Source organism: Drosophila subobscura, chromosome J, assembly GCF_008121235.1.
Source record: "Drosophila subobscura isolate 14011-0131.10 chromosome J, UCBerk_Dsub_1.0, whole genome shotgun sequence".
Taxonomy (NCBI): Eukaryota; Metazoa; Arthropoda; class Insecta; order Diptera; family Drosophilidae; genus Drosophila; species Drosophila subobscura.
Genome location: NC_048532.1, coordinates 4,067,665 through 4,083,417, shown reverse-complemented (window position 1 = coordinate 4,083,417; position 15,753 = coordinate 4,067,665). Strand labels below are relative to the sequence as shown.

The 15,753-nt window shown below is 42.2% G+C and overlaps 1 protein-coding gene across 23 annotated transcripts in view; it reads left to right on the top strand.

Annotated features, from left to right (window-relative positions):
- The window catches only part of LOC117895768 (CUGBP Elav-like family member 4), a 272,251-nt gene that overhangs the window by 198,121 nt on the left and 58,377 nt on the right, over positions 1 to 15,753 (top strand). For 9 of the 23 annotated variants that reach the window (XM_034803645.1, XM_034803643.1, XM_034803666.1 and 6 more), the window contains one exon: positions 12,287 to 12,421. The exons of the other annotated variants lie outside the window; for them this stretch is intronic. In XM_034803645.1, the coding sequence (XP_034659536.1) occupies positions 12,287 to 12,421 (135 nt within the window). The remainder of the gene's footprint in view (positions 1 to 12,286; positions 12,422 to 15,753) is intronic. 23 annotated transcript variants of the gene reach the window in all.

Genomic DNA, 15,753 nt, shown 5'->3' with positions numbered 1-15,753 from the left:
TCGAGTCGTAAAGCAGTCACAAGCATATTTTATAGATTTTAATATGCGCGCTACATAGCATCACCCCCGGCAAAAGAAGAACCACCCATGATTTCTGCCTTTTAAATTCACGCCGAAAAGTAGGCAAGGTTTTTTTCTCGGCTGATTTTTTTCACCCTTGTCAGATACCTCCGCGTTTCGTTTCGTTTAGTGACTTTTCTCTCCCCTCCATGCCTGACTGGTGCCATGCCCCCTGACAGGGTGTCAACGTGACTCGTGTGTGGTGGGGAATGTGCGCCTAAAAACCCACTTGATAAGGGTTTATCAATGCGACACAGTAACTTAGTGATTTACTCGTGTGTACGCAGAGTTCTTTCTCTTTTTTTAATTTTGAAAATTGAAAAGTGACTTTTGCTTTCTCGACTCCAGAGATGCTGTCGTTTCCGGGTGCCCCTGGGGCTTAGGCTGGGTTATGGAAATGTAATTGAAACTGGCTTGCGAGCGGATCTTTTGGGATTAAAAGATATATACATATGTACATACATACATATATCCTTGTAGCCTCTATCTGATGCGTTACCTGTCCAGCTTCAACTATATTTCATTGTCATCACCACTGACTGCACTCTTCAGGAAACTCTCGTTTTGCCAACTATCACTTCAATCTGGCAACTCACAAAGTTGCCAAAAATGCTTGAGGCTCTCAACGGTCACCTCATTCCCCCCATAAACGCTTTCAATCCTCCCTCACATACAGAAAAAAAAGGCAAAAAACTGTTGTGCGAAAAAGGGCTTTTTATCTTATGAAATCATTTTTGGCTCTCAATGATTTTGAGCGCCCACACAAAGAAGAAACCAAGAGAAGAGCGTCAGAAAGATACACCTGCATAAGCGGGCCAGAGTTGCCAATGCTATTTAAAATAAATAACAGCATGCACACACAGAAAGGGAGAGAGAGAGGAGAAGAAAGCAAATAAATTGGTTTCGTAACCGCAAAAGCCAAACGAGCTCAGTGAAGAAGGAGGAGGAAGGGGAAGAGCACTCACGCTCTCTCACACATCCATTCAATTCAATCAGACATCAAGCATATACAATTTTCACTCGCAACACAAGAATTATACAATCAATGGCTTGGCAGAGCAGACTATCCAGCTCAGCTCAGCCCCGCCACCCCACCACAGCTGTCCCACCTTGCCTGCTCCAGGATCTTTCTGGAAAGGAAATAAAATGCGGCAGGCACGTTGCAACACTATTACTTATTTCGTCGGGCACACAGACAGGCTGGGGCCCAGGCAGTGGCACAGGCTGAGGCTGAGGCTCAGACGACAAGGACGACGTCTGACTGAAATGAACTACGTTTGTTTGTGATTGTGTGGCCGTGCCTGTGCCAGTGCCCAGGTGAAAGCAGGCAGGATCAGAGGGGAGCCGGGGTGGCTTGGCAGTCTAAAAATGCAATAATCTTTCAGCGCCGTCGTCGTCAGCGTTTAAACGTGACTTTTAAGCATGATGTTGTAATATTTTAACCTGACTAAGAAAGGAGGAATGTAAACGGAGGACTGTAGAGAGAGAGAGAGAGAGAGCCACAGGACGAGGGTGGCTGGTCCATTGTGTGTATGGCTGCAAAATTGTTACAAATGCCCCCAGCGTGCATTTTATGGCCAGTGCGATAAATAAAATGTTGCAACAAACACAAACACACACACACAGTCAGAGAGAGAGGGTAGAAATATGTGCAAATAATATGGGAGCAGGCCGCTGGCAAAAGGTAGTAGTAGTCGTCCTACGCTCCACAGCTGCTCTTCTCCTCCTGGCTGGCAGGCAGTCAGACAAACAATAACATAAATTTCGTTAGCTATTTTATTTTGTGGCTCCACTCACTATCTCTCTCTCTCTTTCTCTTTCTCTGTGGCAAGTAATTGTGCAATATGTTTTGGAGGAAGGCTGGGAGGAATGGAATAGTAGGTGCAGCCTTGACCAGAATGTGAAGCGGGGCAGGGAGTGGGCAGGGGAGTTACTAAGTAGTGGGAGTTGAGCGAAGATCAGGAGAGACTTGACGGAGAGACTTTAAATTCGGGCTATTTCTCTCTTCAGGGGTTAAGGGTCCGTTAAGCTGCTAAATGTTTTGCCTACTTTGTGTGTCATTACAATTACTGTTGGCCATTCTTCTTCAGCAACGGACGCAGACTGGGCTCTCCTTCATCTTGTTCTGTTTTCTGTTCCTTCTCTGCTGTGCTCTCTCTTTTATGCGTAATTGTAATTGCAATGGCTTCGAGGGTCCCTGCCGTTCCAGCTCCTCTCTGCTATCTGTCTTGGACGGAAGCTTAGACAAGTTTGCTGCTAAGCCAGCATAAGACCCGCAAGCATTTCATATACCAGAACGGAATAGGCAACAAACTACACAACTTGCTAGAGTATTTGTGCACTCGTAGTATCTGTGCGTTGTTCTCTCTCGCCCTGTCTCTCTCTCTGTCTCTCTCTCTCTCCCTCTCTCTATCTCCTTCTCTCTCTCTCTCTCTCTATCTCTCTGTTCTCTGTTTCTGTTGTTATCGTTGTGGTTGTGTTTGTCTTAGTTAAATGCCGTAAAGCGTAACGGGGCAAACCAGGCTGAGCCAGGGACTGCATTGAGTGTGGCTTAAGTGTTCATCGACACAACCGCAGCAGAAACTCTTCATATCTGCCTCTACCCTCTGAAGCTCTCTACCAACCCTGCGACCACCCCCTCCCAGCTGTCAATAGTCTCGGGTCTGCTGCAAGTTCAATTAATTGCGCGCAACGAACAAACAAACAACAGCAATGCAGCAGCAACAACAACGGGGAGAGGCAACCACAAAAATTAAATTAAAGTAGAGCGCACATTGTCTTTCCTCTCGTACTCGTCTGGCCTCTCTTCCTGCTCCCCTACACTACCCTTCGCTCGTATAAATGAGCGATGTGCATGGCGAGAGTTCTAAAACCCTTTTGGTTGCTTGTGTGAGTAACTGTAGGGTACGTGTTGGTACATACTTGCATATATGTACATACATATGTACATATGTATGTATGCTCTTTCGTTTGGGGCTAGATGAAGACGTATGGTTATTGTGATGACTTGGAAAATTGATAAATATGGCACAACATACACACACAAATACCATACTAATGCACAATGAAGCACACACATACACATACTTACTCAAAAAAAGAGAGGGAGAGAGAGAGAAAATATAATTTAATTAAAATGTTTCATGTAAGACATGTTTATTGAACCATTTTCTCTCAAAACTTCCCAAAGCAATTTGATTGACGGACTTGACTTGGTTTTTTTTTTTGCTGTTGTTGTTGCACAACCTCTTCTTTCTCTTAATAGGGCTGTTGCACCTACCCTACCTATTTGTCTCTCTCATTGAAGTTGTTGTTTGTTGGTTTTACTGCTTTTATTTGCTTATTTGAGGCATCAGCTGCTGTCAAGGTGTTGAAGAGTGTCCCAAGCCCCAAGTTTTTTATTGATTTTTTGCCTTGACAGTGTGTGAGTGTGTGTGTGAGATGATTTGTGCGTATCCATACGTATGGAGAGGCTTCAGGGTTGCATAGGTTGAGATTGAACAGGACCAGCTTTTTCAATTAGCAAGGCACTCATTCAGGTGAGAAAAATCTATGATTGAGAGCCTTGTTTATCAGATCTTGCATATATACATATTTGAATTTTTTCCCCCACATAGTTGGACATTTTCTGATGATTGTTCAACGATAGCATTTAAGTTGGCAAATCAAATATATTAATCATCAAATCGGACATATTTCTGAGGACTGTTCTTACTTTAATAAACATTAAATCGTTATATACTGTTCCATTGTTGTGGTAATTTTGTTGCCTTTGGCAATAGGCCTTTCTTGTTGGTATTGCTAACATTTAGAATATTTATTTATACTTTAGCCTTATATCAATACTGTATGTATCTAAAAACAATTATTTCCGTATCTGTCGTGGTTGTCGTGTATTTTATAATATTACCTATACTCGTATCTCGAGCGTATATTACTATATACCCCAAAAAAACATTACTATATATCAGTTATCAGACTTTGATGCTTTTGAACATCAGCCATGAATTACTCGTACTCTTACATATTGTCAATTAATTTTCTATGATTTATCTAACACCCTAGCTAAACCCTTACACTCCCATTTTAAAATAATCAATTTATTCTTTTCGTTTTTCCTTTTCCCATTCCTATAAAATTTTAATATCTCAGTGTTGTTGCTCCTTGATGTTGTGAAAACTCAAACAGAGTGGAAAAAATCCAAGAAAATCTGAAAGTGTATGCTATTTGTTGTGCTATATCTACATATATATTCGTATACCAACCATTGCAAAAAAAACTTGAAGCAAACAAAAAATGTTTTCCAATTCGTTGCAGTATGACACGTAAATATTTGTTGTGCGTAAGTTTTCCGTTGCTATTTTCCGTAGTGCAAACAACGATGAAACTTAAAATAACATCCTTTGGAAAAAAGATAGATAAACAATTAAATTAATTAACAATAAACGACAACATTTTCAAAGAAAATAATTAACTTTTAAAGTCCACAAATAAGAAACATCCAATCAGAAAAAAAACCCACTGAGATAATAAAAATTTTATTTATTCTTACTTTTTCTCTTTCTTTTTTCTGCTCTTCTCTTTCTTTGCGCCAAAACTTTAACCAACCATAAGCTACCATAAATTTGTACACAAATTTAGCAAACGGCGTGACAAGCTGGAAAAAGACAGCATTCAACTAAAGACAGCAGCCGAATCCGATACCAATACCGATAAGTACCTCGATACCGAGAAGATGGTCGACGCCAGGGCTAGGAGACTCGGCCACACAGTAACTAAAAAATTAACCAAATAAATAGATGCCAGTGGATCGATCAATGAGGAGTAGTGCAATTAGCTGAGCTTTGAAAGCATCAAAGTTGTTACTGATATTCACTTAGTGTAAATCATAGTTGAACGGTCAGTCCTTACCGATCCTATGTCTGCCTAAAAGAGTGCCTCATAAAGAGCTTTGACCTCTCAAGTCCTTCAGTTCAAATTGGCAAAGCTATGCGAAGCTCTAATACTACCACAGGGAAAGCTAAAATAGGCTATTATTAAAACAATATAAAGACGCAAAAGCCAGAGAACGAACCAGAATAAAATCCAACAAAAAGTAAGCATATTTACTAATACTCAAGAACTAAGATAGCTCTTTAATTAGATTTTAGTATTTAACGATGGATTATTTACAATGCTCTGACCCGATGGCGATTTATGGGCCAGTCTATTGGCCAATTCGGGCCATCTCTGGCGCGAATTGGGATAACTGGGCTCATCTACGCGGAGTTGTAAAAGCGGCACAGTCCAACATATACATAAATGCGAGAGCGTTTGGAGGACCAGAGCCTTGCCTAGAGCTCATAAACTTAAAATTTCGCTTTATCGCGGTATCGCGGATGCTCAGCTTTTCCCTTATAATATAAACATAGGTTCTACGAGAGAATACGAGTATGAGTATATGTATATGAAATAAAAAACAAATCTGCACGCACATAAAGCACCAGCCACAAAGAGGACCCTCACCCGGGGACATTTCCCTCTGTTTTTCTATCCATTCTCTTCATTCTCCCCATTTTCCTCCTTTCCACTCATTCTCTGGCTCTTTTCGCTTTCCTTTCTTGAAAAATTTCACGGGGTCGGACGGACGGCGGACACTTTTATGCTTTTGAAATGAAAATGCCATGTGCCATTAACATTATCCCTGACGCGTCACTACTTAAAATAAAAATTTCTATATTTTTTATATATATTCTTTATATATAAAGACAGGCAGAGAGAACACCTTTTGGTCGTGGCTCGCCTTTTATAGCCAATTTCTGGTTACCCACAGTCACAGTGTGCAGCCAATTTCATGTCAAACTGCAGCAGCACCACCACCACCATCGCAAAATGATAATCCCGCGGTCGTAAAAAGAATTTTTATATTGACTTTTAATGTGATAGTCGAGGCAGCTGAGAAAAAAGCGGAGCCAAGGTGCACATGAAATGTTAAGGGCATGTCAAGATTGTTCTTCCAGAAAGCACAGGGAAGCACACAAATGTTTTGCCACCTGCAACAAGAAATGCAAATGGAAAGAATCCCAGGGATGATTTTAAAGGGATGAAATGGAGCCCACTCCTTTTCTATTTCTTATTTGCCTATGCCCATTTCATTCCCCCAGACACAGAAAAGTTGATCCCTTTCAATATTAATTAACACTTCAATACCACAATACCAAGAAGGGAGAGGAGCGCAGAAGCCCAAGACAAAGTTTTGCCTTCTGCCTGTTTCCGTTTGGTCTACCGCTGACTTTTGGCCCCAGCCAAACAAAAACTTTTGTGCCTAAAAATGTGACTATAGAAATGTCTGCCACTGTACAAACCCACAAACAAAGTCACGCTGACACTAATTAACAATTAGGCGCATTTTAGCGGCATTTCCCCAGCCTTCGTTCTTCTGATTCTCCCTTTCCATGCTAGAGGCTGTCAGCGACTTGAGCAGGAACTTTGTGAACTACTTACAAGGCTAATAACTAATTTACTTCTGACTTTTGCTAAACTCCATTCCACTTTTCATTAGCCGGGTTCAGCTGTAGTGTCATTTGCAGGGTTTGTCCCCAGCCTACAGTCGAGTTTTACGCTTATTACTCCAGAATTTCAAACTGACAAATAAACACGTCTCTTAAAGTCGGAAAGTAGAAAGTCAGAAAGAGACCCAAAGGATTCTCCGCCACAATGGCAACAAAAGCCACCGAGCACAGGCCTTGCATTTTTCGGTGTCAACGTCTTTCGGGGGGCTGGAAAATGCCTGCCTGACGTCCTGACGTCCTGACTTATCTCTAGTCATATATAAGCGTCAAGTTGTCCACGAGACGGAACGTAATGGAATGGGACGACTCGGGAGACTTTTGAGAATTGCCACACAATTGTCGAGCCACGACACCAACTGCTAGCCTCCGTCCCCGTCCCCGTGCACGTCTCCATATCCCGACCGTTCTGGGAGTCATAAAAGAAAAATTTAGCTTATTTGCTGTATAAATACTGAGACTTCCGACGCTTTGGCTGTGCAGGGATGGCCATCCCTTCCCATTTGGCAGTCTGTCTGAGTACCATAAAAATGGGATGTGGCCTGCAGCAACGCTTAACTTTGTCCCCCTATCCAGATGAGATGGAGCATAACAATAGCTGGTAATATTTATGGAACAGCAGCTGATGCTGATTCCGGATGATTCAGCCCCTACAAGGCAGAAATCTAAAGGAATCATTTTCATTATACCCGGTACTCGAAGTGTAAATAGGGTATATTGTATTTGTGGGGAATAACGGTTGTATGTAACGCACAGAAGGAAACGTTTCCGACCCCATAAAGCATACATATTCTTGATCAGCATCAATAGCCGAGATAGAGCCATGTCTGTCTGTCCGTCTGTCTGTCCGTCCGTCCGTCAGTCCGTCAGTCCGTCCGTCCGTCTTGTTGAGCGCCTGGATCTCAGAGACCATAAAAGCTAGAGCCACCAAATTTTGCATCCAGACTTCTGTATGCTCGCACTGTTTCAAGTGTATTTCAAAAATGAGCCACGCCCCTTTCCGCCCCCGCAAAAGCTCGAAAACCTCCCAAATCTACATTTTTGAAGATAAAAGAAAACTAAAAACGCCATTCCGTAGGAATGACCATATCTATCAGATCACTATTGGGATCCGATTTGATCATTATTATAGCCACTATGAAGAAATTAATTTGCAGTGGCCAAACCCACCCCGTCCCTTAGCTTATGTTTGTTTTTTGCACATTCTCTCATTCACACTCTGCTTCGCGCAGTGGCAGAGGCCTGCGCCTCTGACACGTCTCTGCCTCTGCCGCTTCTCTGCCGCGTCTCTGCCCTGACTCTGCAGTGTGTTGCTCTAGGGGAGGGTGGCGAGCTAAAGGAGCGTGTTGGCGTGGGTAGTGTTGTTGATGTAGATGACAGATGAAGAAAAAATGTAAAATTTGACAAATAACGGCTAAGGTACAGATGTAGTACTGAGTGCCGGGTATAAAAGTTGTGACGCGTAAGAAGCGTCTCACATCTGCGAGTGGGTTCCTTCCTCCAGGACCTTTCCATTTCTATTCTGATCTGAGAATCTGTGAGATTTTTACATTAGCCTCGTTACATGTCAAATGAGTGTGACTAATTACATATTAATTAGTTTCCTTTTACCAGTCACTCTCACTCCTCCTCCTCGCTCTACCAGCCAGGCAGGCACATCATCAATCAAACAGACAGAGAGAGAGAGAGAGAGAGAGAGGGGTCGGGTCCACTAATAAAATATAGAAAAATGCAAATGAAAAACTACTCAAGTCCAGGGCTCAGACTTTTGCCCTTCACTTAATCAATGTACATAATTCTAATTAAATTTTCATTACCAGCAGAAAGGAAAAACATCAACAGAATAGCAGCAGCAGCTGGCTGTGCTGATCTGAGCGTTTGGGGAAATATTAAGTATCCGGATTGGTGCTCATTTACCCATTTCCTGCCTAAGTAATTACAATTTCAATAATTTATTGGAAAATAGACGTAGTCGAATGCACTGGCCAGACAGCTCCAGATGCGCAGATACAAAGATACAACCCAGCATAAGCAGCAGCATTAGAAGGAGACGTTAATACTATGATGCCTTCACATTTCAATCAATTTTTGCCAAGCAAATATTATTCGAAACCAGCACTCATGTCCCACAAAGTTTTGCAATTTTAACGGAGAGATTTGAGAGCAAGCAAATCCCCATAAAATAATTAATAACTTAAATATGTTTACATTGCATTCTGAGCTATCTGGTGTAATAAGATTATAGCCTTTTCAGATATGAATTGGTCGCATTATGGCAGGATCTCAGTTGTCAGGTCCTAGCTCCTTCTCAGCTCTGACTAAGCTGTGAAAATTAATGGAGTATTTATTTGTTTGCTTAATGATTTATTAGCTGCAGTCAGAGGCCAGACGCCTCGAATGCCAAAGGGGTTTGCAGACAACAATTTAAGCCGTGGACAGGGGAATTCCAGCAATGTGAAAGTTGTGGCATCTTCTGCATTCGTTCACCTGAATCAACAGAAACTCCTTCATTAAACGGCCCCAATTTATTCTGCTTGGACTCCTTCTTCTCTTCTCGTCTCGTCTCTTCTCTTCTCTGTTTTGAGTGCATCGTTCTGGGATTGAGAACTAATCCTCAGACGCTCATTAGCAACCATTAAATGTCAATTTACATGTCAATTGGCAACGGTGCACAGCCAAACAAGGCATCCTGCCAGCCATCTAGATAGCCAGCCAGTTGGTACAGTAAAAAATGGAATAAAGAACACGAAGGGAATGGGACATGTGCTTTGAGCTTTGACTCTTGCGTTGTCAGTGACTCTCGGTTTAGTCTTCTTTTTTTGTTTTTTCCTCTGGCGCCGCTGTCTCCACTGTCTCCACAGTTTTTTGTATAATTTATAGAGGCAACTGGCACTTCCACCTTTGGCTTTCGCTAGGTCTTAAAATACAATTACTTTCCCCCGGGGGGAAGGCAAGGCAGCACAAAGGGAGATAAGCAAAAACATAACATGCAACAATTAGTGGCCTGTCCTTGCCTCCTGCCGTGGCACATACAAAAGTTGCCATGTGGTTAACTAATTTAATTTGGTTTTCTTTTTGCCTGTGCCACTCGACTCGGTTCTACAAGCCCCCTGCCCAAGCCATCCTTTGACGACAGCATCAAAGACAACGACACGTTAATGACTTCTTTTGCCTCTTTGCATTGGCAACAGACAACGAGGATATGGAACGAGAGGAGCATGCATGAAAATAAAATCTAAACACTGCCACACATGGCCGGCAAAGGAATCACGAACTAGGATGGAGACCAGGAGCCACTTAACTTGTCTATATGAGCCTAATGGCCTTTAATATTATTTTCACTGCTCTTTCCTTTAGCTCGAGGAGACCGAACAAAAAAAGAAGCGACACGGGAAAGAGCTGAAAAAACTGAAACAGCCAAAAGAGAATCCCTGAAAGCCCTGTGTGCATTTTATCCCTGCCGGTCGCTCGGTCGGTCGCTCAGTCGGTCTGTGTAGTTGTGCCCCAGGTAATTGTAGAAAATTGCTGCAACGCCAGGCTAAACATTGTGCAAATCCGTTTGTCCTGCTCTCGTGTCTCCTCTGTCTACTTGGCTATATTGCCCCCTCTTCGGTCTCTATATGCTCGTTCCTTACCCACCTTTCGCTCTCTAACTCTCTTTGGTTTTTTGGCCGCAACTGTTAACAGCCAGTTGAACTATGCCATTTCATATGTACAACAGCATGCGCCGCAAAGAATGCTGCACTATTTTTACCATGTCCCAACAATCCCCTGACCAACGCTTCTCAGTCGCCTGTTCCGACCCAACCCACTCTCAGCCAACGTGCTTTACATTTTTATTAAGCCAACCCTTTTCTCCTACTACTCTTCGTTTTGTTGCTTAGCATGCCAGGAGCGCTGTTTGGCTTATTGCACGTGCTCAGGGTGGGGCGAGAGTGTAAAAGGCCAGAACGGGACCCAAATGCCATTAGGCTTAACCCGGACACAAGACAATTGCCTGCAGGCCATGTGTGCATGCATGGGACCAACGTGTCGTATTAGTTATTTTCTACTTCGATTGCTTTTGCCACTTTAGCGCGACAGCAGCTGTGCGGCGGGCTCCTTGTCTACCCGTGCAAGGACTGCCCGTGTGCCAAGTGTTTTGCCAATTATGTGATGCTCAATTTTCGATATGATACGAGAGGCCAGACCAAAGACCTCCGACCAGAAGCTTAAATGGTGTTTGGGCTTCCAAAGGGTAAGGGAAAGGATTGGAAGCTGTCCCCAATCTGGGTCTATCCTTCCAAGCACATCCTAGTAGATTTGACTTAAGCGAATCTATTGATACCCATTTTTCTCCCTTTTAACCGCTTTCTAGTATAGTCTAGTCTAGACTAAGTACTCGGTAGTCCGTAAGTATAATTAAGCTATGCATTTGTTGATTCCCAGCATATATTTCCCATATCTTTTCCAAGTAGTGACTAACGTTTTCTATTCCCCCTCAATGTCTATCCTTAACTCAGTAGCCAGCTCGTAATTGTGTGCGTGCCAGTGGCTGTTCTATATATATTTAAACATACCACCATACCATACGTATATACATATTTAGCTAATTGTTACTGTCAATCATTTGACAATTTCTATTCTCGTAAGTTATAAGTTAAACAGAAAAAAAACAACAAATTTGTGCGAAAACTTTAACTAAATATCACCCATTTTTGTCTTCTTTTCTTTCCTTTTTATGTAACACTTGTTCGTGCTCTGTAAAAAAAAAATATATATATATGATTGAAAACGAAAAAAAATATATACATCAAAATTGGCAAAAATTGGAAAACTGACAATTCTTCTACTTATGATTTTCCGAAATTTCTGTATTACTTTTCTTTTATTTGATTTTTTCGACTCGGTTTGAATTTTTCTAAAAACGAAATTTTTCTTTCTTGATGCAACAATTTCCTCAAAACAAAAAAAAATTAATATGAAAACCATATGTTCCGCTTTTAAAATCCAAATTTATAATTCCTACCCACGACCCGAACCCCGTTACCCCACATTAATAAATGTTGTAAATGTATTTGCTCTATTGGTGCTCAAAATATCCACCCGAAACACCAACAAAAATCTCTCGTAAACTAAATGTTGTTGCTTTTACTTTTCTTTGGGTATTTTGCGCCTGTTGAAATCTTTGAAATTATAAAAAAAAACTCACAACTACATAAATGTGCCTGCCTCGTTCTCGTTACTCGTTACAAAAACAAAAACATACAACAACAAAAAATTAACTGAAAAAACGAAATTATGCCACGTATTATGTAACCTTGTTACATTTGCATTTAAATTCCTAAATATGATACAAATACATATACTAATATACAAAAAAAAAACAATAAACATTTATTCGTTTTCTGTATTAATTTTTTGTTTTCATTTTAATTTTGTGCGAAAATTTTCTGGCTATGGGTCTGATTAAAAACAATCGCACACCCGCATTGACACTGCCACATTGCCATTTATCCATTTTGCTGCCTCTTTTGGTGCCTGAAAAATCGAAATCAATCAATCAATCCGATTCAACCCGATCGTTGCGATTCAATCCGGTCATAACATTACATAAAACATGAACAAAACATAACGGAATCGAAACTGAAACCGAAAACGAACCACAACCAAAAAACCATAAACCGAACCCAAAATAGAGCATCTAGATCGCAAACTCTTCGTTGGCATGCTCAGCAAACAACAGACCGAAGACGATGTTAGACAAATCTTCCACCCGTTTGGCTCTATAGAGGAGTGCACCATATTGCGGGGCCCGGACGGTACGAGCAAAGGTGAGTACAGCCCCCAATATTTATTTATACATAAACTACATCCATATCTATTGCTATACTTCATATTTCTTGTTTCCTTTTTTTTCTTATACTGTTTATATCAAGTATACGTAACGTGTTCAGCTCGTTATCCGTTGTAATTGCCAGTTTTATTCCATTGATTGATTACCAATTTTGCGATTTTGTTGACCATGACGTTTTTGGTATTAGTTTTGATTGTGTGTAGATATCTAGCATCTTTTTATAAACTGTATATTTAGGAATCTGCATATTTCGAGCATATTCTATAGCTGAAACCGAGGAGCACAGTCTGGGCCCTCTGCCAAATGGCCCAGCTGATAATGGCCCAGCCATGTTGGCAGCTGTGCAACGAGCCAAATAATCATCAGACACATAACCCTTACAATTACAGTGCTCTTGGATAAGACCGGGGAAAGGGGTGTGAGCTTCTAGGTGGCATAAAATAAAAATCGGGTAAACAGTTCAATTAAAGTTGTTTGCTTTTGACAGCGCTGCTCGTTTCACACGCTCGCCATTTGCATTTGCCTCTGTGTATGCGTCTATATCTGTGTGGGAGTATTTTTACTTGCAAATGCCACGCATACACACAAACACAGGGCATGAAAAAGCAGCGACAGAGAGAGAGAGAAGGACAGAGTGCGGGAGAAAAGTTTCGTTTGTTTTAATATGCAAGTAACTTTTTTAACAATAACATTCCATTTTATTATGTCAAAAGTTTTGGTTTTACAAACACATAAACACACACTGTATCTGTATCTGTGTGTTTGTTTGTATCTTTGTTATATATATTTTTATTTTGCTTACATTTGCAACATTTTTGACTGCCGCCTGTTGTGTATCGTATACCCACGAAAACCTCTCCATTCCCTCCCCGTGTTCGTGTGTATTTTCATTTTAATGTTTGTTATTTCTGTTCTTTTGTTGGCGTTTATTGTTGCCATTTTGATATGCATGAAAAGACACTCGGAAGGGGCGTGTCACGCGGCCATATGACACTATGCATAGAAAATCAATGCGGAGGGTGGAGATGAAAACATATTTGTTTTGGATGAAGAATGGAGAGCGCCACAGAGCTCCTGAGATTGCAGCTGCTTCAGGCATTCTTTAAGCCAAACTCGTCCTACGGGACAATAGCGAAATCAAATTGATGCCACAAGTGCCTCAAATTTGAAGTTCAGAAATATCTCTGTAGAGACATTTCCGGCCCTCCTCGTAGTAAAGCCCCACACAAATTTTTGACAAAGCCGCGACATAATTTGATACGTATTTTCAGTTTTTCTATGTTATATTCACTTCACATCCCGTTGAGCGGGAAAACTTACTGTCGCCCTTCAAGTTCGACAGCTACCGGCGTGCAAAGTTCAAAGCCGCGAAAGCTGTCAGTCGATGGAGGTGGTTCGGTGGCGGTGGCGGTGACGGAGCAGTGGGTCGATTGTGGCTGTTGTGGCTGCGATGCCAACATATCATTCTTCATTAAAATGCGCTTCAAAGTCAGCCGTTCTGGAGCTGCTTTTTTGGGCGGCGGAGACGGAGACGGAGCAGGCTCTGGGGTGAAGTGACAGGCGCTAGCCTGTGTAAGTGCCAAAATCCATCAACGTCAATGCTTTCTTTCTACCACTTTTCCTCCGGTTTCGTTTCCACGCAGCTCCGCGAATTATATTCAAGTAAAATCGAGTCAGCTTAGGCGGGGAAAAAGGGAACAAGGGAAAAGCGAAAAACGAACGAAGTAATGAGGAATGAACATTGACTGACTGAGCGACCTGCAAATGTATGCAAATGATGATGCATGTGGCAGCAGAATGCGGTGGCGCTGAATGGGAGGACAGCCCAACCAACAATATTAACCAAGGAGGTGCTCCAGCTGCTTCTACTTCTGCTCCTGCTCAACTCTGTCCGAGTCGTAGGTGAAAGTGTGTGTGTGTGTTTGTGTCTGACAGGCAACAGGAATAAGCGCAACCATCATGTTAAATTATGCAAATTCGATTTCAGTGAGTGAATGAAATGAAACGAGGTAAAGGCAAGGTTTTTCTGAGGGAGCGGCTTAAACTGACTTTGAAACTTTTGCCAGCACAAAACACAAAGCATGTGGTGTCCCGCCACACTGAGCGAAATTAAACAACAAATGGGGATAAGACATGCACTAGACTGTAAGAGTTTGACACTGGTTTTTTCTCCGAGTGTAGGCAGCCGTAGACACTGGCAAATTTTCTATCTCGACAGTGGGCAGGAGCCAGACTCAAGCCCAGACCCAGACCGAGACAGAGATCTGGCCGGGACACTGGCTGGTGGCTCATTTGATTAGAATATTCATGCATGCACTTCATTGTCATCAAGGCTTTGCAAGGCAGCAAAGTTGTCATCTCGTCCTACGTCTTGTCATCTGTGCAATCAACACAATTGTGTGTGCCTCCACGTACCCCTTCTCTGGCTCTCCCACTGACTCTGGCGGTAATCAAAGCTTCCTTCTACACGAGTATATGGCACCAGCAAGGGGTGTCGTCTAGTGGCAGAGCTGAGCATTTTGCATAAGTATCCGCATGTGTGTGGAGCTTAGGCCATGACAGGCCAGGCCAGGACACTGCGGACTGGCTCCTGTTGCTGACAGACAGTTGGCATAAGTTGACTTTGAATGCGCCGAGTTGGCATTGGCAATGATGCTCAGAGGCCAGAGGCTTTACCAGCTTTAAGCGGGCCTCGGCCTAATCGCTGGAACTGGAACCTGTCATTAAGTAATTGCTAATGGGGGTGAAATGGTGGCAGAGCAGGATTTTGGAGAGGCAGAGAATTCAATAAATTTCCAAATATGGCTCCAAATACTATTGAAAAGATGACGAAATTTTCAAGCGAAAATCTATGGTTGCCAGATAAGATTTCCCGAACCGCATATCTTGAATCAGACTCAATCAACCCACTTAACTCGAGGCATGGCCTTGTCAAGTTGTGCTGCCAAAAACATAAATTGAATTAAAACGTCGTTTAGACTTAAAATTAATTCGAATGTCTCGCTTTGTCAAATTAACTTTTAATTGCCGCAAAAGCCAGCAGCAGCAGCGGCAGAGGCAGCGGAAGCAGCGTGTTCTCTTGCAGCTGACATACAAAAACAAATTTCAATTAATACAACCGTACGCACACACACGCATGAAGATGCCATTCACACAGACACACACACTCGAAGCCACAACAATAGCAGGCGGAGCGCGCCGTAAGGTAGACTTTGAATTTCGGCCTGCATTGTCGTCTATCATATCAAAAGCAGCGCAAACCCCATAAATGCCAATAATTAATGTGACATTTTCGGCGTAATTGAGGCA